Raw genomic sequence first — 19,188 nt, 5'->3', positions numbered from 1 at the left:
TAGTTTAAAATATGAACGGAATGCATTGGGACTGACAGAATAATTGGTCTGTCTCTTTATTCACCTCTAAGACTAAGACTGCAGGAGTAATTTTTAAGAGTAAAAAACTTCACAGGGGTATTTTTTTTTTTTTTTGGTAAAGAAAGTTGATTTCTATGTAAATACAGTGTCTACATTTAAGGGTCATAATTACTTCTTTAAGACTTTTAGCTGTCTACCTTAGAGATTACATTATAGATTCTGATATTTTTTGCCATTTTAGAGGTCTACCATCAAACAAAGCATTAAATCTGCTACCAAAAATATTTTTTTCTGCTGCTCTTGAATGTGCATTCTTCCATCTAGTACACAAATTGTATTTGTAAAAGTAGAATCCAATGTGATTAAAAGATCAGGTTTTTCCAATTTATTGAATATTTGACATTCTGATCCTATGAGCTGCTCATCTAGTTTTTCCTGCCATTAACTATAGGGAGTCAAATCCTAGGCTAGATGACATTAGCTAAGCAGACCTAGAAAATCCCCAGAGGCTCTAGGGGGTTGTCTCAAAGTATTGTAGTCTTATGCTGCACCCTTCTTATTATCCTTTAAACTTGTAAAAATACATTATAGGTAAGCCCACAGGCTACAGGCAAAAATCAAACTTCATTTCGGATAAGACCCTGACTGGGGACAATACTATTCATTACCCAGTGGTGTCTATGGGATTTTTATTGTGTCCTACAAGAGCTCCACAAATGTCCCGTTAAGCAGCACTAGGGGTAGTGCACTGCGTGGTATTATAGGGAAAGATGAAATCTATCCTGAATCAAAATGTTTTCAATGTATTCCCTTCTGCTGCCCTCCCTTCACAATGGTTACTTGGCTATAATCCTCCTTTCCCCAAGACTTGGACTTAGACTTCAAATCATTTCATAGAAATAAGGAAGGAGCTAACTGTGGAAAGAAATGTTTTCCTCATTCTCTAGCTGAGCTTATTCCAATTTGATATCTTAAAAGGGATAAAGAGAAGAGCTGAGTGCCTTGAATGTGCAATAATAATATTTACACTTCATAGCTTATAATATTTATGGTTAACATTGGTTTGGTATTGACAGTATCAGTTCAGTTCAGTTCAGTCACTCAGCTGTGTCTGACTCTTTGCGACCACATAAATCACAACACACCATGCTTTCCTGTCCATCACCAACTCCCGGAGTTCACTCAGACTCATGTCCATTGAGTCGGTGATGCCATCCAACCATCTCATCCTCTGTCATCCCCTTCTCCTCCTGCCCTCAATCTTTCCCAGCATCAGGGTCTTTTCAAATGAGTCAGCTCTTCGCACCAGGTCGCCAAAGTATTGGAGTTTCAGCTTCAACATCAGTCCTTCCAATGAACATCCAGGACTGATCTCCTTTAGAATGGACTGGTTGGATCTCCTTGCAGTCCAGGGGACTCTCAAGAGTCTTCTCCAACACCACAGTTCAAAAGCATCAATTCTTCAATGCTTAGCTTTCTTTATAGTCCAACTCTCACAACCATACATGGCCACTGGAAAAACCATAGCCTTGACTAGACAGACCTTTGTTGGCAAAGTAATGTCTCTGCTTTTTTAATATGCTATCTAGGTTGGTCATAACTTTCCTTCCAAGGAGTAAGCGTCTTTTAATTTCATGGCTGCAATCACCATCTACAGTGATTTTGGAGCCCAGAAAATAAAGTCTGACACTGTTTCCACTGTTTCCCCATCTATTTCCCATGAAGTGATGGGACTGGATGCCATGGTCTTAGTTTTTTGAATGTTGAGCTTTAAGCCAACTTTCACTCTCCTCTTTCACTTTCATCAAGAGGCTCTTTAGTTCCTCTTCACTTTCTGCCATAAGGGTGGTGTCATCTGCATGTCTGAGGTTATTGATATTTCTCCGAGTAATCTTGATTCCAGCTTGTGCTTCTTCCAGCATGATGCACTCTCCATATAAGTTAAATACATAGGTTGACAATATACAACTTTGACATACTCCTTTTCCTACTTGGAACCAGTCTGTTGTTCCATGTCCAGTTCTAACTGTTGCTTCCTGACCTGCATACAGATTTCTCAAGAGGCAGGTCAGGTGGTCTGGTATTCCCATCTCTTGAAGAATTTTCCACAGTTTATTGTGATCCACACAGTAAAAGGCTTTGGCATAGTCAAGAAAGCAGAAATAGATGTTTTTCTGGAACTCTCTTGCTTTTTCCGTGATCCAGCGGATGTTGGCAATTTGATCTCTGGTTCCTCTGCCTTTTCTAAAACCAGCTTGAACATCTGGAAGTTCACGGTTCATGTATTGCTTAAGCGGGGCTCGGAGAATTTTGAGCATTACTTTACTAGCATGTGAGATGAGTGCAATTGTGTGGTAGTTTGAGCATTCTTTACATTGCCGTTCTTTGGGATTGGAATGAAAACTGACCTTTTCCAGTCCTGTGGCCACTGCTGTGTTTTCCAAATGTGCTGGCATATTGAGTGCAACACTTTCACAGCATCATCTTTCAGGATTTGAAATAGCTCAGCTGGAATGCCATCATCTCCACTAGCTTTGTTGGTATAGATGTTTCCTAAGGTCCACTTGACTTCACATTCCAGGATGTCTGGCTCTAGGTGAGTGATCACACCGTCGTGATTATCTGGGTCGTGAAGATCTTTTTTGTACAGTTCTGTGTATTCTTGCCACCTCTTCTTAATATCTTCTGCTTCTGTTAGGTTCCTACCATTTCTGTCCTTTATTGTGCCCATGTTTGTATAAAATTTTCCCTTGTTATCTCTAATTTTTTTGAAGAAATCTCTAGTCTTTCCCATTCTATTGTTTTCCTCTATTTCTTTGCATTGATTGCTGAGGAAGGCTTTCTTATCTCTCCTTGCTATTCTTTGGAACTCTGCATTCAAATGGGTATATCTTTCCTTTTCTCCTTTGCTTTTTGCTGCCCTTCTTTTCACAGCTATTTGACAGTATTGACAGTATAGAAAATTAATAATTTCCACCCTTAGGTATAGTGACTTTGTGCTACTAAAATGGATAATCTAACATCTATAAAGTATTTTACCACTAAATTTTCTTCTATTTGTACTATTGCAACACCTCCTCCCCTTGAGTATAAACAAAAGTATGAACATGATGAATTTCAAACCTGTAATTATGTTATATGACAGGAGGGGCTATGCAGACATAATTAATACCCCAAATTTATTAATTTGGGAATTAAAAAGAATTTATCTCGGTATTTCTGACTTAATCATATAAGACCTCTTAAAATAAAGAGATTTGAAACATGAGTGAAGTTTTCTGCTATAGCTATTGAAGGAGTGAACTGCCATGTTAAAGAAAATCATGGCTGGCAACCTCAGGGGACTGAGAATGGCTCCCAGTTAATATCCCTTAGGAAAGCAGAAAACTCAGTGCTATAAGCAAAAGGAACTGAATTATGCCAGCAGCTTGTGAGCATGAAAATGGACCCTGAGTCTCAGATAAGATCACAGCTTCAGCTGACACCTTGATTTCAGCCCAGTGAGATCTTAAAAAGACCACCCAATTGAGCCCACATGTAAGACCTACAGAACTGTGAAATAATAATACATTTGTGTTGTTTGAAGCCCTTACAGCAAAAGAAAATGAATATAGAAGGCAACATTGAAGAAAAGGGAATTCAGGAGGAAATATCATTGAGAGAAAATTGTCAGGTTACTCGTGACATTTGCAAGTACTGACTTAAGTATTGAAATTGCCTGACCAACTCTGGTTCCTAAGGCATTTACTGTCCTGGACTCCTGCCTGATATTCCCATTTCCTCTCTGTCTCCTTGGGTTCATTATTTTTACTCCAACAAGTATCAAGTACAACTAGGCACTTCTAGTAACTTGTGAGGCTTTTGGTACTCAGAAAAAATGTAGACAGTTCCTTCTCCCTTAAAAGGCTATGATTCTAGGAGGTGGGTCATAGAGGATCTTGCTTTGATTTATGTCGAGTATTATAAAGCAATTATCCTTCAATAAAGAATAAATTAATTTAAAAAGGCTATGATTCTGCATTATCTACAAAACACAACTTTTGTGAATAGCCTCGAAAGACTGATCACCCTACCTTACTTTTGTGTGTTGTTTGAATTCCTGCCACAGTAAACCAGTCCTCAGTTCTCCTGTTGGGAAGATACACTCACCCCTAGTTCCCCTTACTTGTACTTCCTGAAAGAGATCATACACCCAGCCATAGACAAGCCATACAGAATGCACACACCTTGATTTTGAGGGAATCAGTGTCATAGGGGCTTGGTGTGAAGTCGGTATGGACTCTGGCACGGCCGCAGAATGGTCCAGAGTAGAGGCCGTCATCATCGAGTCGAAAGCTGTCCCGGTTACTTGTACCATCTGAACAGCTTGTTATTCCACCTGATGAAAGCAAAGCAGACATTTACAGTTCTTATCGAAGGTTCATAACATTCTGAACCATCACCTGGACATAACGAAGCAGGAACAATGCTGAACAATTGGATGGCAGCCTCCTGCGGGGGTTCTAAGTGACTGATTGCTGATTTTTCCTCCCAGTCTTTCTCCATCAGTGACTTCTGTCCTCTGAGCCATTTCTGATCTTTATTCAGTCAACCTGATCCTTCTTTTCTCAGCCACCAGTTCAAGAACTCTCTTACTTCATCCTCTGTGGTCTAATCCAGCAGCACAGTGCTTTGAGCATTGGCTACTTGCTAAAGAGGCAGGAAGTATATAGCCTTAATGCCCTGTATAAGGCAGATAATGAATTCTGTACATGTAAACAAAGACAGAACCCTATAATAACATTTGGATTTTTGTGTGCTTATTGATCAGGAATAGTCAAAGCATAAGCCACAAATTTTCCTACAACTTACTATGATGTAGCAAAAATGGTGTTTCAGACTTCCTACTATGTATATCGAAAAGCAGAGATATTACTTTGCCAACAAAGGTCTGTCTCATCAAGGCTATGGTTTTTCCAGTGGTCATGTATGGATGTGAGAATTGGACTGTGAAGAAAGCTGAGCACCGAAGAATTGAAGCTTTTGAACTGTGGTGTTGGAGAAGACTCTTGAGAGTCCCTTGGACTTCAAGGAGATCCTACCAGTCCATTCTGAAGGAGATCAGCCCTGGGTGTTCTTTGGAAGGAATGATGCTAAAGCTAAAACTCCAGTACTTTGACCACCTCATGCAAAGAGTTGATTCATTGGAAAAGACTCTGATGCTGGGAGGGATTGGGGGCAGGAGGAGAAGGGGACGACAGAGGATGAGATGGCTGGACGGCATCACCAACTCGATGGATGTGAGTTTGAGTGAACCCCAGGAGCTGGTGATGGACAGGGCAGCCTGGCGTGCTGCGATTCATGGGGTCGCAAAGAGTCGGACACGACTGAGCGACTGAACTGAACTGAACTGTGTACCAAAAGCCATTCTGAGACACCTTTTTGGATGAAAGGTAGCATTTTTGCTTGTAGTGTGAATGACAGGGAAAGAGGAAGTGTGTTACAGTGTCTATACTCCTAAATGGTTCAAAACTGTTCTAAACTGTGCTTTTAAAATTGCTCTTAAACCTTGCTCTCTGGTCCTTTTCCTTTCTTATCTTGAACCTCAAGGGGGAAAAAAAGATTCCATATTTGCTGCCTAGGGGCAAGAATGGCTCACAGGGGTGGTTACTCTGAGTCTCCCTACCACTCTCAGTCATCACCTCTCTTTTTCCTTTAGTGTGGTCCTTTGGTGCTCTGTTTCATGAGGGAGCAGCCCCAGTATCTCTACCATTCATTCAAATAAGTGTAGAAATAAGATAAAGATCCCTGTCGATGCTTCATTTTTTATATAATGCAAGTCACCCAGTCATGACTCTTGGCAATCCCATGGACTGTAGCCTGCCAGGCTCCTCTCTCCATGGAATTCTCCAGGCAAGAATCCTGGAATGGGTTGCCATTCCCTCCTCCAGGGGATCTTTCCAACCCAGGGATCAAACCCAGGTCTCCGCATTGCAGGCAGATTCTTTACTGTCTCAGACACCAGGGAAGCCTTCATTTTTTATATGGACTGGTATTAAAAAAAAAAGGTGAGTTGCATCTAGTCACAGACATTAAGCTGTGTTTGATAATAGCTAAGTGGACTCCCATTTCCCTTATCCTCTCTTCCATGACTACTTCAGTCCCTGGCTTTTCATGGTATATTAAAGTTAATAGAATTCTACCCACATTTGGCATCACAATTTTGAATTTTAAAACTTCCAGCAGAAATGAATACTAATGAAATCTGAATTTCACACATGCAAAATATACCCCTCAAATGTTTCTGTATTAGCTTTTACTTCACAAAATAGCTATTCTACAGCCAGTAAGAAAGCAGGAATAAAATTCAGGATATTTTCAACATCTGGTCTTTGTGATCCATCTTCAAATAACAGAAGCAGCTGATTTAGAATGGAATGGAAAATAAACTTTGCAAAAAACCATTTAAAAGCCCTGAAAAGATTCAAAAGATATAAAACAGTGTACATATACAAAATTTACAACACATCCTGTAGTATAAGTAATTTCACTAAAATATTGTAGCAGGACATATGATTGAAGCTTGAGTGACTTCTTTGTTAGAAATGATATTTTTTTAGAAAATTCTTATTGAACACATGCTGATTCCTTTTTGTCACTTAATTGATATGTGTTCAGTCTCTCATTTGTGTATGACTCTTAGGAACCCTATGAACTATAGCCTGCCAGGCCCCTCTGTCCATGGAATTCTCCAGGCAAGAATACTGGAATGGGTTGCCATTTCCTCCTCCAAGGGGATCTTCCCGACCAGGGATCAAACCTGCCTCTCTTATGCCTCCTGCTTTGGCAGGTGGGTTCTTTACCACTAGCACCACCTGGGAAAGTGAAAGTGAAAGTGAAGTCACTCAGTCGTGTCCGACTCTTTGCGACCCTGTGGACTGTAGCCCACCAGGCTCCTCCATCCACGGGATTCTCCAGGCAAGAATACTGGAGTGGGTTGCCATTTCCTTCTCCAGGGGATCTTCCCGACCCAGGGATCGAACCCAGGTCTCCCGCATTGCAGGCAGATACTTCTAACCTCTGAGCCACCAGGGAAGCCTGAGAAGCCCTACCTAACTGGTGATATTCCTACTATTTAGTATTTATATACCACTTCACTTTTTACTCACTAATGCTGGATGGATACGTAGAATTGATGCAGATGTCCTGTTCTTTTCAGAATATTCCAGACAAAAAAAGGAAAGGAAGGAAACAGTGAGAGGGGGAGGATGGGGAAGAAATAAATAAAAAATGGGGAAAAAAATGAAAGAAAAAGAAAGAAAGAAAGGGAAAGAGGGAGAGGCAGGAAGACAGAAGGGCAAAAGGAAGGAAGAGAAAAGGAAAGGAAGGAATAAGTGGGGGAAGAAGAAAGCGAAGGAAAAAAGGCAGAGAACAGGATTTTAGTTTTTCTGAATATTTCAATTCTTTTAAAAAATCTGGATTCAAAGTAATGCTAGTTCTCTCCAGCATACTATATTGTAGGATTCAGATTTAATCCAATGTGCTCTTTTTAAGGCCTATCCTAAGAGCCCTGCTGACCACAGTGCTAAAATTTTCAAGATATCCCATAATCCTAATATACTATGTATTATTTTAAATAATAGCAATTCCATAGATTCAACATGCTAATCAAATAGCTGAAAGCTTGTTGCTATTTTCACAAGCCTGAGAGAAATAAATTCATTGTTTTTAGTTAACTCAACCCAGATCTCCCTTCTTGTCACTTATTCTATAGCCTTACTTGATGAGCTCTGCCCACTGTAGAGACTGTCCAAGGAGTCACTGGTTTTGAGGGAGATCTTCTCAATGTGGGTTCCAAGTGTGGGGTCACTGTTCCGGTATGGGAGGGTACCCTCTCCACCTTCCTCATCCTTCAGAAAATCATATCAGAAGTTAAGTGCAAAGAACGATTTCCTTGGAGACTTTCACTGTGTGCATTGATTTAACAAACAAGACAATACTGTAGCAATAAAATACTTAGGAATACATCAGCATAAAATATGAGTGTCATTAATCCTTAGCTCAATTTCTAGCAAAATGTCTTTTGGTATTCTTGGCAAAATTCTTTAGCTGAAACAGTCCACATTTTGGAATTTAACTGAAATTATCCAGTTTATTTTTGTAATTAGAATGAATATCATACCAAGACTCTTTAATCAGAAATGTTAGGTTTATTAACACTGTGCTTTATCTGTTAAAGTGCTTTTGTTTCTTCATGTTCTCCTTATCATCTGTTTACCACCATTACTAATCCTTTGAGATCTGATATTACAAGTTTAAACTCTACATAGTTGCTTCATGTCAGTTATTTGCACCCTACCAGATCACTAGATATGAATAAAACATGCACACTTTGCAATTCTAAAGCAAAGCTTATCTAAGAAGCTTTACAAATCTCATACGGTGCTTGCCACCTAGTCAAGTGAAAAGCAAATCTTGCATAAAATTAGGAAAGACAGACAATCTCAAAAGAAATTACATCTGCTTGAAAACGTCTCAAATGTTTTCCATATTTAGATAGTTTCAACAAAACCTATGAATTTCTTAATACTCATCAAAATATAATTCAATATTCCTCATTTTTTAGCATTTCTAAACATTGATAAAAGTTCAGAATACACATATGATATATGCTTAGTTTGATTCTCTGCTTTTATCCATTCCTTTACTCATTTGTTCAGTCATTCAATACAAGCCTGTAGAACATCTTCTAAGTACCTGGCATTGTTTGGGGGAACTGAGGATACCATGGTAAACAAGATTCAGGGTCCTACCTTTAATAGGTACATTTTAGGTACATTCTCAGGCTGTGTGTGTGTGTATGTGTGTGTGTATGTGTGTGTATGCGTGTGTGTGCATGTGTACTCTTTGGGGAGGTTTGTGTAAACAAAATGAACAAGACAATTTCAGAGAATAAGTGCTACGAAGGAAATAAAACTGGATGAAGTGAGAGGTTTAGCTATTCAGATTAGGTTTGAAGGAAGGTTGACTAATTGAGAGGGACCACCAAAGACCTCCTCCAAATGGTAACAGAGTCTGCATTATTGACCTGAATGATAAGACGGTGTGACTTATATGAAGATTTGCAGATAGTATTCCACTCAAAAGAAATAGTGGGAACAATATAGCTAAACAAAGAATTAACTTGAGTTATACAGTGGAAAGGGTTTCCCAGATGGCTCAGCAGGTAAAGAATCCACCTGCAAAGCAGGAGGTGCGGGCAGACAGTTTCATCTCCTGGTCAGGAAGATCCACTGGAGGAAGAAATGGCAACCCATTCCAGTATTCTTGCCTGGAAAATCCCATGGACAAAGGAGCCAGGTGGGCTATAGGCCACGAGGTTGCAGAGTCAGACATGACTGAAGCAACTGGACGTGCACACGTGCAGAGGAAAACAACAAGGCCAGTCTAGCTGGAGCTGAGTGAGAGCAAGGAGAGTATTAGGGTATGAGCTCAGAGAAGTAGACTGGAGCCAGATCAGAAGGAACTTTTTAAGTCACTTGAAGTGACCATGCAAATCTCTTGCTGTTGGACCCTTCCAATACTCAGATCTCTTGCTGTGGGACCCTTCTTTACTGACATCCCTAACTACTGGCCCTCTGAGTTCACCACTGTGTTCGCGAGGAAGCCATGTACCAATGACTTAAATAGGGGGGCTACCATTTGAGTCCATGCTGGTGGGATGTGGGGCTTCTTTAATGAAAACCTTGGGTTCGAGGACTTCCTGTCAATCTGGCCAAAGCTTTCTTAAAACAGTGCTGAGGTGTGAGATTTGAAAGATCCTCCTTCTTTCTTTGTCTCCTTTTATAGTTATCACACTTGCATTGTATTCTAAAGGATTTTCTTGCTCATTTTTTCTTTCTCTTCTTTATCCTTCACGGGCATTTTCTCCAGTAAGTCTTTGGTGTGTCTATTCCATTCTTGGAATCTACTTCTCAGAGGACTGTAATGAACACATGTTTGGATGTGTAAGGGAATGCATTTTGGTACTGTAAAATTTTAACTGGTACTGTAAAATTTTAACTGGTACTGTAAAATTTCAATTTCTGAACTTGACTTTTCAAGTATCTTTCCGGCTTTCATGTGGAGAATGGCTTTTATGGAGGAAAGAGTGAAAGAAAGGAAACCAATTAGGTAATCTAGGCAAGAGAGGTTGTTTACTTAACCTAAAGCAGTAATAACTTACATGGAGATATGAAGAGTTTTTAGATATGCTTTGGAGTTAAAACTAGAAGGGTATGCTGATGAATTGCTATGAAGAGTGGGAGAAAGAATGAATTTTGGGTGATCTATAGGCTTTCTTCTTTTTTTCCTTTCCTTCTCCTTCTTTCTCTCTCTTCCCCTTCCTTTCTTTCCAACATCTACCATTAGTACAGTTTTGCTTTTATTGGAAGACTGGACAAGAAACAAACTCTTTGTACAGCATGCTGCTGCTGCAGCTGCTGAGTCGTTTCAGTTGTGTCCGACTCCGTGCGACCCCACAGACGGCAGCCCACCAGGCTCCCCCGTCCATGGAATTCTCCAGGCAAGAGTACTGGAGTGGGTTGCCATTTCCCTCTCCAGTGCACGAAAGCATAGAGAGTCAGTAATTCCATTTTAGGGATATCAAGTTCTAGATATCTATTATGCATCTAAGTGATAATATCAAATAAGCAACTGGTTGTATAACAGATAAGCACAGAGATCACAGCTAGAGATGTAATTGTGAAAAACAAAGTCATGAGACAAAATGAGATCACTTAGAAGAGAGACTAAATTGAGTAAAGCATCTGGGAATAAGCCTCAGGAAGACTCAATATTTAGTAGGACAGGAAAGAAAGCATAGCCAAGACAGGAACCTATGAGAAAGAAGGAAAACCAGAATGCCAAAAGAAGTCATAAAAGAGAATGTTTCATATGTAATGAAGTCATCACTTGCATCAGACACAGCTGAGAAGTATGTAAGAAGAAAGAAAGGTGACCATTTGATTTTGCAGCACAGAGGTTAATACTGATTGTGACTATTGTTTCAATGGAGTACTGGGGAGAGAAATCCTGTTGAAGTGGGTTAAAAACAGACTAGCTATAAGACATATATATCAATGGAATAGAACTGAGCCCATAAATAAATCCATATATTTATGATCAGTTGATTTTTCAACAAAGATGCCAAGGCAATACAATGGGGAAATAATTGTCTTTTCAATAAGAAGTGTTGAGATGACTGAATATCCACATTCAAATGAATGAAGTTGGACTCCTACTACACACCATATAGAAAAATTAATGGACAATACACCAAATTTTAATACCTACAACTATAAAACTCTTAGAGGAAACACAGGAGTAAATCTTTGTAACCTTAGATCAAGTAATGGTTTCTTAGATATAACACTAAAAGCATAACTAATGATAGAAAAAATAAATCGGACTACTCAAAATCATAATCATGTGTGCTGTAAACGATACCATCAAGAAAGTGAAAACACAATCCACAAATGGGAGACAATATATCATATTGCAAATTATATACCTCATAAAGGATTTGTATCATCATATATTGTTTTAAAAATCATAAACGTCAACAATAAAAAGACAACCCAATTAAAAGAACAGATAAAAGATTTGAATAAACATTTTTCAAAAGAAGATATGCAATGGCCAGTAAGCACCTGAAAAGTTTCTCAACATCATTAGCCACCAGGGAAGTGCAAATCAAAGTATAATGACAATTCTCTTCCTACCCATTATGAAAGGATAACATAAAAAAGACAGACAGTAACATGTTGACAAGCATGTGGAGAAATTGGAACTCTTGCGCACTGGTAGTGGGACTGATGTAATGTCTTTAGGAGATACTTTGCCAGTTTCTCAAAGTATCAGACAGAGTTACCACGTAACCAAGAGAAACAAAGAATTTTTCCACATAAAATCTTGAACAAAGGCATCCATGGCAGCATTATTTACAATAGCCCCCAAGTGGAAACAACCCACATGTTCACCAACTGATGAAATGATGAACAAAATGGGGCCTATCTGTAAAACAGTATCATTTGCTAATGAGAAGAAATGAAGTATTACTGTTTGTTCCAACATAAATGATCTATGTTCCTCACACACAACATGCGGGATTTTTCTGAGCCTCTTGTTTCCTCTATTAAAATGTGAAAAAGAGTACTGTCTTCCACCCAACTTCTGGGCAAAATTATCGAGGAAAAAAGTATATTGAAGTCCTTCATAAGCTACCAAGTACTTCTATATCTAGAAGAACCTGTTCCATATTGTAAGAAATATATTAATAGAAAAATACAAATGATTAACAGAGGACACTTACCTTTTCTTCAGAAAGGGCTTTGATGTATTTTTTGCCCACTTTTTTCTTCATTGTCCAGGAAATAGCTCTCATTTTTTTACCTAAACTTCCTCCATTATGTGAAGTTTTGTTTTGTTCTCCACTTTCATTTATGGGTTCCCCTTCATATGCCTAGTTAGAATTGTTTACAAAAGACAAAATAATGAAGCAATGAAAAGCATTGATCTGAAAAGATCGTTAGAAGATTCCAAATCTGTGGGATTCCTGTACATTCTGTGCAGCAGTGTTCAAAATTTCAAACAATCTGAAAATAATGCATGTTTTTAAATTGTCTAGCTCTGGTTACCTGTATTCCAGGCTCAGAAAGTAAAACTTGTGTTATCAAAAGACATGAGCTTCACATCTGAAATTATTAAAGATAATTTTATATATATATATATATATATATTTAATAGCTATATAGTAGAATTACTTTAGTCCTTCCTGTTTATGAGATGGACAAAATAGAAAAAAAATGCCAAGCATGATGAGTGAATATCTACTTAGATGAGAGATATTTTTTGGAGGCCTTAGAAAGGCTATAGCATCTATCCATGCTGAATAGGTACTAACATACCTTCTTGCTTCTTATAAATTGAAATGGTCATGGTTATTTTTTAAATTTTGGAGTTAATTAAATCCACAGAGAAACTGCAGTTTTTCCATCTTACAGGTGATGGATACGTGTGCATTTCCCACATTCTCGAGTAACATTAATTATGAACTTGTTCCAGCCATTAGATCAGAGATCTTTATGTATTCCACGTACTAATCAAAAATCTCTATTAGACTGCTTCTGATTTTTGCTTATTAAGAATTTTGTTAAACCAGTGATTTCTCATCTAACTCAGAAGAAAACAATGTTCACAGCTCACAAGGCTCTATAACAACATAACATAATGTGATATAATGCAATTATTATAATACATATTGCAACATAACATTGTTGTTATTTAGTCACCAGGTCGTGTCTGACTCTTTTGTACTCCATGGACTGGGGTCCCCCAGGCTCCTCAGTCCCTGGGAGTTCCCAGGCAAGAATATTGACGTGGTTTGCCATTTCCTTCTCCAGGGGACCTTCCTACCCAGGGATTGAATCCACATCTCCTGGATTGGCGGGCAGATTCTTTGCCACTGAGCCACCAAGGAAGCCCATAATATATATATTACATTATATACAGTGTATGTGAGATAAAGAATTCAAACCATCTTATCCCTTGCTACTTCTCAAATTTTTCTTGTTCCCTGTAGGAATGATTTTCAAAATGTGGTTCTAAGACCAGTAGCAACAGAATCACTTGGGGACAATTTCTGTTTTAACAAATTCTACTAGTGACTTTGATACATGCTAACATTTGAAACAACTCGAATTGAGTACTGCCACACTAGTGCCTCTGCTGTTTCTCTTTCATATTCCCACCAATGTTTGTACTTGACTCAGCCATTGGCGTCCACCACATATCTACAAATGTCTTCCTTCATTCATCCAGGTTTCCACTCACATGCCAAGTAATAGAAGAGAAACTTTCTGACTGATCACCCCATTTGAAATAGCCCACATGTGTCCACACTCCCTGTATGTTTACTATGACTTATTCTTCTTCTAAGCACTTAACAGTATCTAATAATATATTTTTTTGTTCTTTATATTTTACTGTCTGCATCTCCCACTATGATATACGCTCCATGAGACTAGAGACTTTATCTGTTCTATTCATCCTGAGTATCTAAATATTTCCAAGAACATAACTGACCCTCAATAGTTTTTTAATAAATAGAACTTCTTATGTAGAACTTTGGCATTTTTTTCCCCTTGGAGGACATTTTTGGGTGACATATACATAATATCTCAGATTTGCAAGAAAGGACCCTTGAAGGTCATGTAGTCTAGTACTGTCCACCATCTCCAATAGGTGAGTGGCCAGTCATTCCCTGAATATAAAAAATCATGGGAAACATCTGTTTAGTGAACTTGAATATTTTAATATGAAGGTGTAACCACATAGTTAACATCATTATTAATAAATATTATATTTTATTTCATGTCTTACCCCAAATTGCCTATAATAAATATGAGTGGACAGCCAACTTAAATCCTCATTGCACTTTATTAATGTCTACATTCAGGGTTATCAAGGCAAAGATTCTTTGCTCAATTTGAAAGCACTGAATAAAATATAACTTGGAACTACTTAAAAATTTTACTATTAGGCCTTTTCTTTTCTCTTTACTTAAACTTTTTCTATCTTCATTGTAAAGTTATAAATTGAAATAAGAAAATATATTAGTTTATTACTATCTGTGCTAACTTACCATTGCCTAAGTTTCAAAAAAGTGCCATAAATGTTTTTAATTTCAGGCTTTTCTATAATTATTTACAGAAGATTTGAGGAGACTATGTTGACATATTTTTAATTTCAATATTTTTCTGTGCTTTTCTCTTTCATAGCCTGAATCTCAGTTTATTTATATACTTATTTATGGTTTTTTTTTTGTTGTTGTTGTCATTTTAAAGTATGTCTCCCTCTAGACTCTAGGCTTCATGAAATAAGGATTTTCACGTGTATTGTGACAGTACTTTCTGAGTACCCAAGGGAGATACTCAAGTAGATGCTCAACACACATTTATTGAATGAGTGAATGACAGTTTGCTAAAAAATGTACAAACTGCTTTATCAAGTTCATTAAATTCTCTCACAAATTGCTAGGCCACCATTATTCAATAAGTTTGAATGAGCCTGAGCAACTTTTATAGGTCAACTCTAGAATAAAAACTTAGTAACAGTAAATATATCTATGTAGGATTACAGAAAGTTGAAGGTTTATACAATATGGGAATTTGGGGCTGACATGTACACACTGCTATTTAAAATAGGTAACCAACAAGGACCTACTGTATAGCACAGGGAATTCTCCTCTGTAACAATCTAAATAGGAAAATAGTTTGAAAAAAAAGATACTAATGTAACTGAATCACTTTGCCCTGCATCTGAAACTGACACAACATTGTTAATCAACTGCACTTCACTATAAAATAAAGATTTAAAAAAAGATCAACAGGAAATCCCTCATGCTAAAAAAATTATATAGGTCTTCTCACTGTATAGCATTTGTAAAAAAAATACATTTGGGTTCTCACTTTTTGTATTGTATAAGGCTTCTCACTATTTGTAAAAATTGTATAGGGTTTCTCACTATTTACATTGTATTATTTGCAATTATGTAAGTGTTGATAGACCATAAAGCTACATACAATTTTATATATTTATATCCATGTAGGTATAAAGGTTTATTCATAAGTTTATATATATATATAAATATATAGGTGAATAAAATAGGATATATATAATATATATAAAGGGACATAGTATGCACACATGTGCATATATATGTGCTAACAGAGGTATTTATAAAGAAATAATAGATATCATTTTCTTTCTACTTTTGTCTAGATATCTGTTGCTGAAATAAACATATTTAAAGATAATATAGATAGATACATATAGGAATCTGAAAGATATTCTGAGAAATTAGACATGATAAAGAAAATTCTTTGTAAAAAATAATAATGCAATATCTAGAATGAATAAGATGTGAATAATATCTAAAGCCTATTGATCTAAAACAAATCTACCACATGAATAAATAAATTAGGTTCAATATAAATACATACTTACACCTTTCTCAGTGTATATCCCTCCTCTCTACTATTTTATTAGTTGTTATACCTTCTTTAATTAGTTGTTACAGTTGGCCCACAATTTATGAGATAGTATAACAGAATAGCAAACTTTGGACAAGATGTCGCTTTCTGCCTTTGTCATTTATGACATGTATGATTTAGAAGTAATTTTGTTCAAACATATTACTTCAATGATAAAATAAAAATAATAGTATTTCCTACTTACAGGTAGGTAAAGTGCTTAATGTTGTGCTTGCTTCCTGGTAAGTGCTCAATTAAATGTAGTGATAATGATGATGTCAATAAGCTTATAGGAAGCTTTTCTTAAGCTACATTTTAAGGTGTTCATGGTTTGTAAAATGTATATGGGGCTTCCTGAGTGGCACTAGTGGTAACGAATCCACCTGCAATGCAGGAGACATAAGAGACGTGGGTTAGATCCCTCGGTCAGGAAGATCCTCTGGAGTAGGAAATGGCAACCCACTCCAGTATTCTTGCCTGGAGAATCTCATGGACAGAGGAGCCTGGTGGGCTACAGTCCATAGGGTCACAGAGAGTCAGACATGACTGAAGCGACTTAGCACAAACGCACTCATGGAATGGTCACCGCCATTTCAATGTGTACAGAAGTGTGAAAGTATAAATGAGCAGACCAGCCTATGCTCTCCTTAACTAATTTCCAATGAAGTCATTTAATCAATTCCTAAATTAAAATAATTATAACTTACATAAAATTTAACATGTATGTCATTTCATATGTGTTGCTTTAAATTGTAATTCTCTTCTTAAATTGATATTCTCTCTTCCCAAATATCTCTAAAGTTTCTTAGATAGCTTTTTACTCATAATGCCCAGCATGGTGCTAGGTACTAAATTATTGTTCATTTGTCACAAAAATGTATGCAAGGCTATGGTTTCTAAATATATATTTTTTGCTTACTGTAATTTGCAAAAGTTATATTGGCTTCATAATTTTTCATAATGTTTGTATAACACTCATAAAAATGGAATGGAATACTAACCCCAGTGGAATCATCTGGTTTTGCTGTGGAATTATTCCAAAAACGATCGAAGTTCCCAAAACTGCTGCTGCGCTGTAAAATAGAAAAGAAAAAGCAAAAGAAACAGGATTTGTGACTTTCATTGATAAAACTGCTAAATAGATTATGGCTTAATAAGCCCAAGTCTCTTGTGGATACAGGATTAAAAAGATTCTTCTTTCTGGAATATCTAAATGTGCTGATGGTGTTATTAACATTCTAATATTTACAGTTCATAAAATGTGTTTTATGTTTATGATACAGTGTTAAGCACCTTGTAGAAAATCTATTAAATTATTTTGGACTTACAGTGTTAATGTTGCTTTTAAGAATGACATGTGTTGCTAGACAACCAAGCAACAAATAGAAAACAACAAAACAAAAAACCAAAAGCAAGCATTTGAGTAAATTCACCATTGTGCCTCATAAAGATCATATTTGTCAAAAAACTAATGTAAATGCATTTCCCATTGCTGACCCTTGATAATTTGAAACCTTCTACTAGATATCAGAAAGAGAAGGCAGCATATACACAGACCTATTAATAAATTGAAAAGAGCATTTAGGTATGCACACTCTTAAGTTGGGCGTAAAACTGAATTTTTACACATTTAACATGGAATTACAATGAGACCTCTAGGTCAATATCATTCACTGGTTTTGAGAGAAAGCTTAATATGTTAATAGAAACCTTGTTCTCTTGGATACTTTTTGCCTACAAGGCTAAATTTTTATTCTTATGTAACTCATTCTATGCAGGTAGTTATAAGCAATTCCTGATTACTACAAAGTAAATGATTCTTCTAAAAACATTTTTCAAAAATCTTTAGTCATGGAATCAAAAATTGGTATTTTCTCACTATTTAATTTTATATATTGTTTAAGATGATGGATATCAGATATTACAGACTTTATATATGTTCTATCTTAAGAACTTTATTTCATTTCAAGCTTATAATATTTTCAAAATAGGCTGGTGGTACTGAAAAATAACCTGATAATTAGAAAAGTTAAAAATAGGAGTCAGTAGTCTGTAAAACTTTGTATGTCCTTTAAAAGTCACAGACCATTTTAGTTCAAGATGGCTTCAAAGGTACTTAGTCCTTGCAAGCACTCTTATTCTCAGATCTTCCTACTAGCTATCTTTAAAACTCCTTGTTTCTCTTTTAAATGAGTTTATATAAAAAGATACTGGCATGTGACAAGGGGTGAGCTTGATAGACACTGTGATACAGAACACCACCCCAAGGATGATGGCTGTGTTAGACACAATTAACACCTTTTGCTGACTTGCTACCCTTGCTGAAGAAGCCCTTCAGCTTGTGGCAAGAGGATAGAAAAAGGACTGAAATTGAAAACTACTCTGGAAAATACAATCTTCTCATGCAGGGCTTACGGACCTAGAATGATTTCTGAGAGCATTAATCACTTCAACTTGCCTAGTAGGCATTTCTGCCAGGCCATCATTGCCCGGAAATTGCAAAAAGGAATTGAGTGTGTTCTTGTTCTGTTTATAAACAATCTGAACACAGGGAAAGCTGCTACTTTTTTATATACTTGAAGCATCCTTATGGCCTATTGGAGCCTGTGCTTAGGGCACTTTTGTAGCCTATAACCAGTCTGTGCCCTGCCTATTAAATATTAATGAAGGTTACAATGTGTTATCCACCACTGGATAATGGGTCATGTTGCCCAGAGGGGCACAGAATAGACTCACCTCAGCACTTCTCCACAGTGTCTTCTGCCATTAAGTAATCAATAGTAACCACCTTTTAAAATTAATTCTCCCCTCATTATATCAATAGAAGCAGATTGAGAAGTCGTGGTTTTCAGAACTATTACTTTGGGTTTTGTCAGTCATCTCATTACAGAATCACTCAACAGATTCAAGTCAGAGGAGTAAAATATCAATCCATGCTAAGAAACCCTTAAGAAGCAAATCTAAGTTATTTAAAATAATGTTCTTAAAATTTCATTATTCTCTTGTCAGAAAGTGACTTTCTGAGATGGTTGCATAATGTATAGGCTATGGCTTATGATGAGAAAAGACTAATGTCTACTATGAGGTATGGATAATGAACAAATATGTAATTTCT

At 37.0% G+C, this 19,188-nt stretch overlaps 1 protein-coding gene across 1 annotated transcript in view; it reads right to left on the bottom strand.

Annotated features, from left to right (window-relative positions):
• The window catches only part of LOC138434246 (SAM domain-containing protein SAMSN-1), a 59,799-nt gene that overhangs the window by 15,405 nt on the left and 25,206 nt on the right, over positions 1-19,188 (bottom strand). Inside the window, exons 2-5 of the mRNA XM_069578578.1 lie at positions 17,075-17,146; positions 12,353-12,502; positions 7,781-7,910; positions 4,248-4,399 (exon numbers count right to left, since the gene is read on the bottom strand). Coding sequence (XP_069434679.1) covers positions 4,248-4,399; positions 7,781-7,910; positions 12,353-12,502; positions 17,075-17,146 — 504 coding nt within the window. The remainder of the gene's footprint in view (positions 1-4,247; positions 4,400-7,780; positions 7,911-12,352; positions 12,503-17,074; positions 17,147-19,188) is intronic.

Source organism: Ovis canadensis, chromosome 1, assembly GCF_042477335.2.
Source record: "Ovis canadensis isolate MfBH-ARS-UI-01 breed Bighorn chromosome 1, ARS-UI_OviCan_v2, whole genome shotgun sequence".
Taxonomy (NCBI): Eukaryota; Metazoa; Chordata; class Mammalia; order Artiodactyla; family Bovidae; genus Ovis; species Ovis canadensis.
Note: the sequence above shows the minus strand (reverse complement) of the source record. Positions and strands in the feature narration are given on the sequence as shown.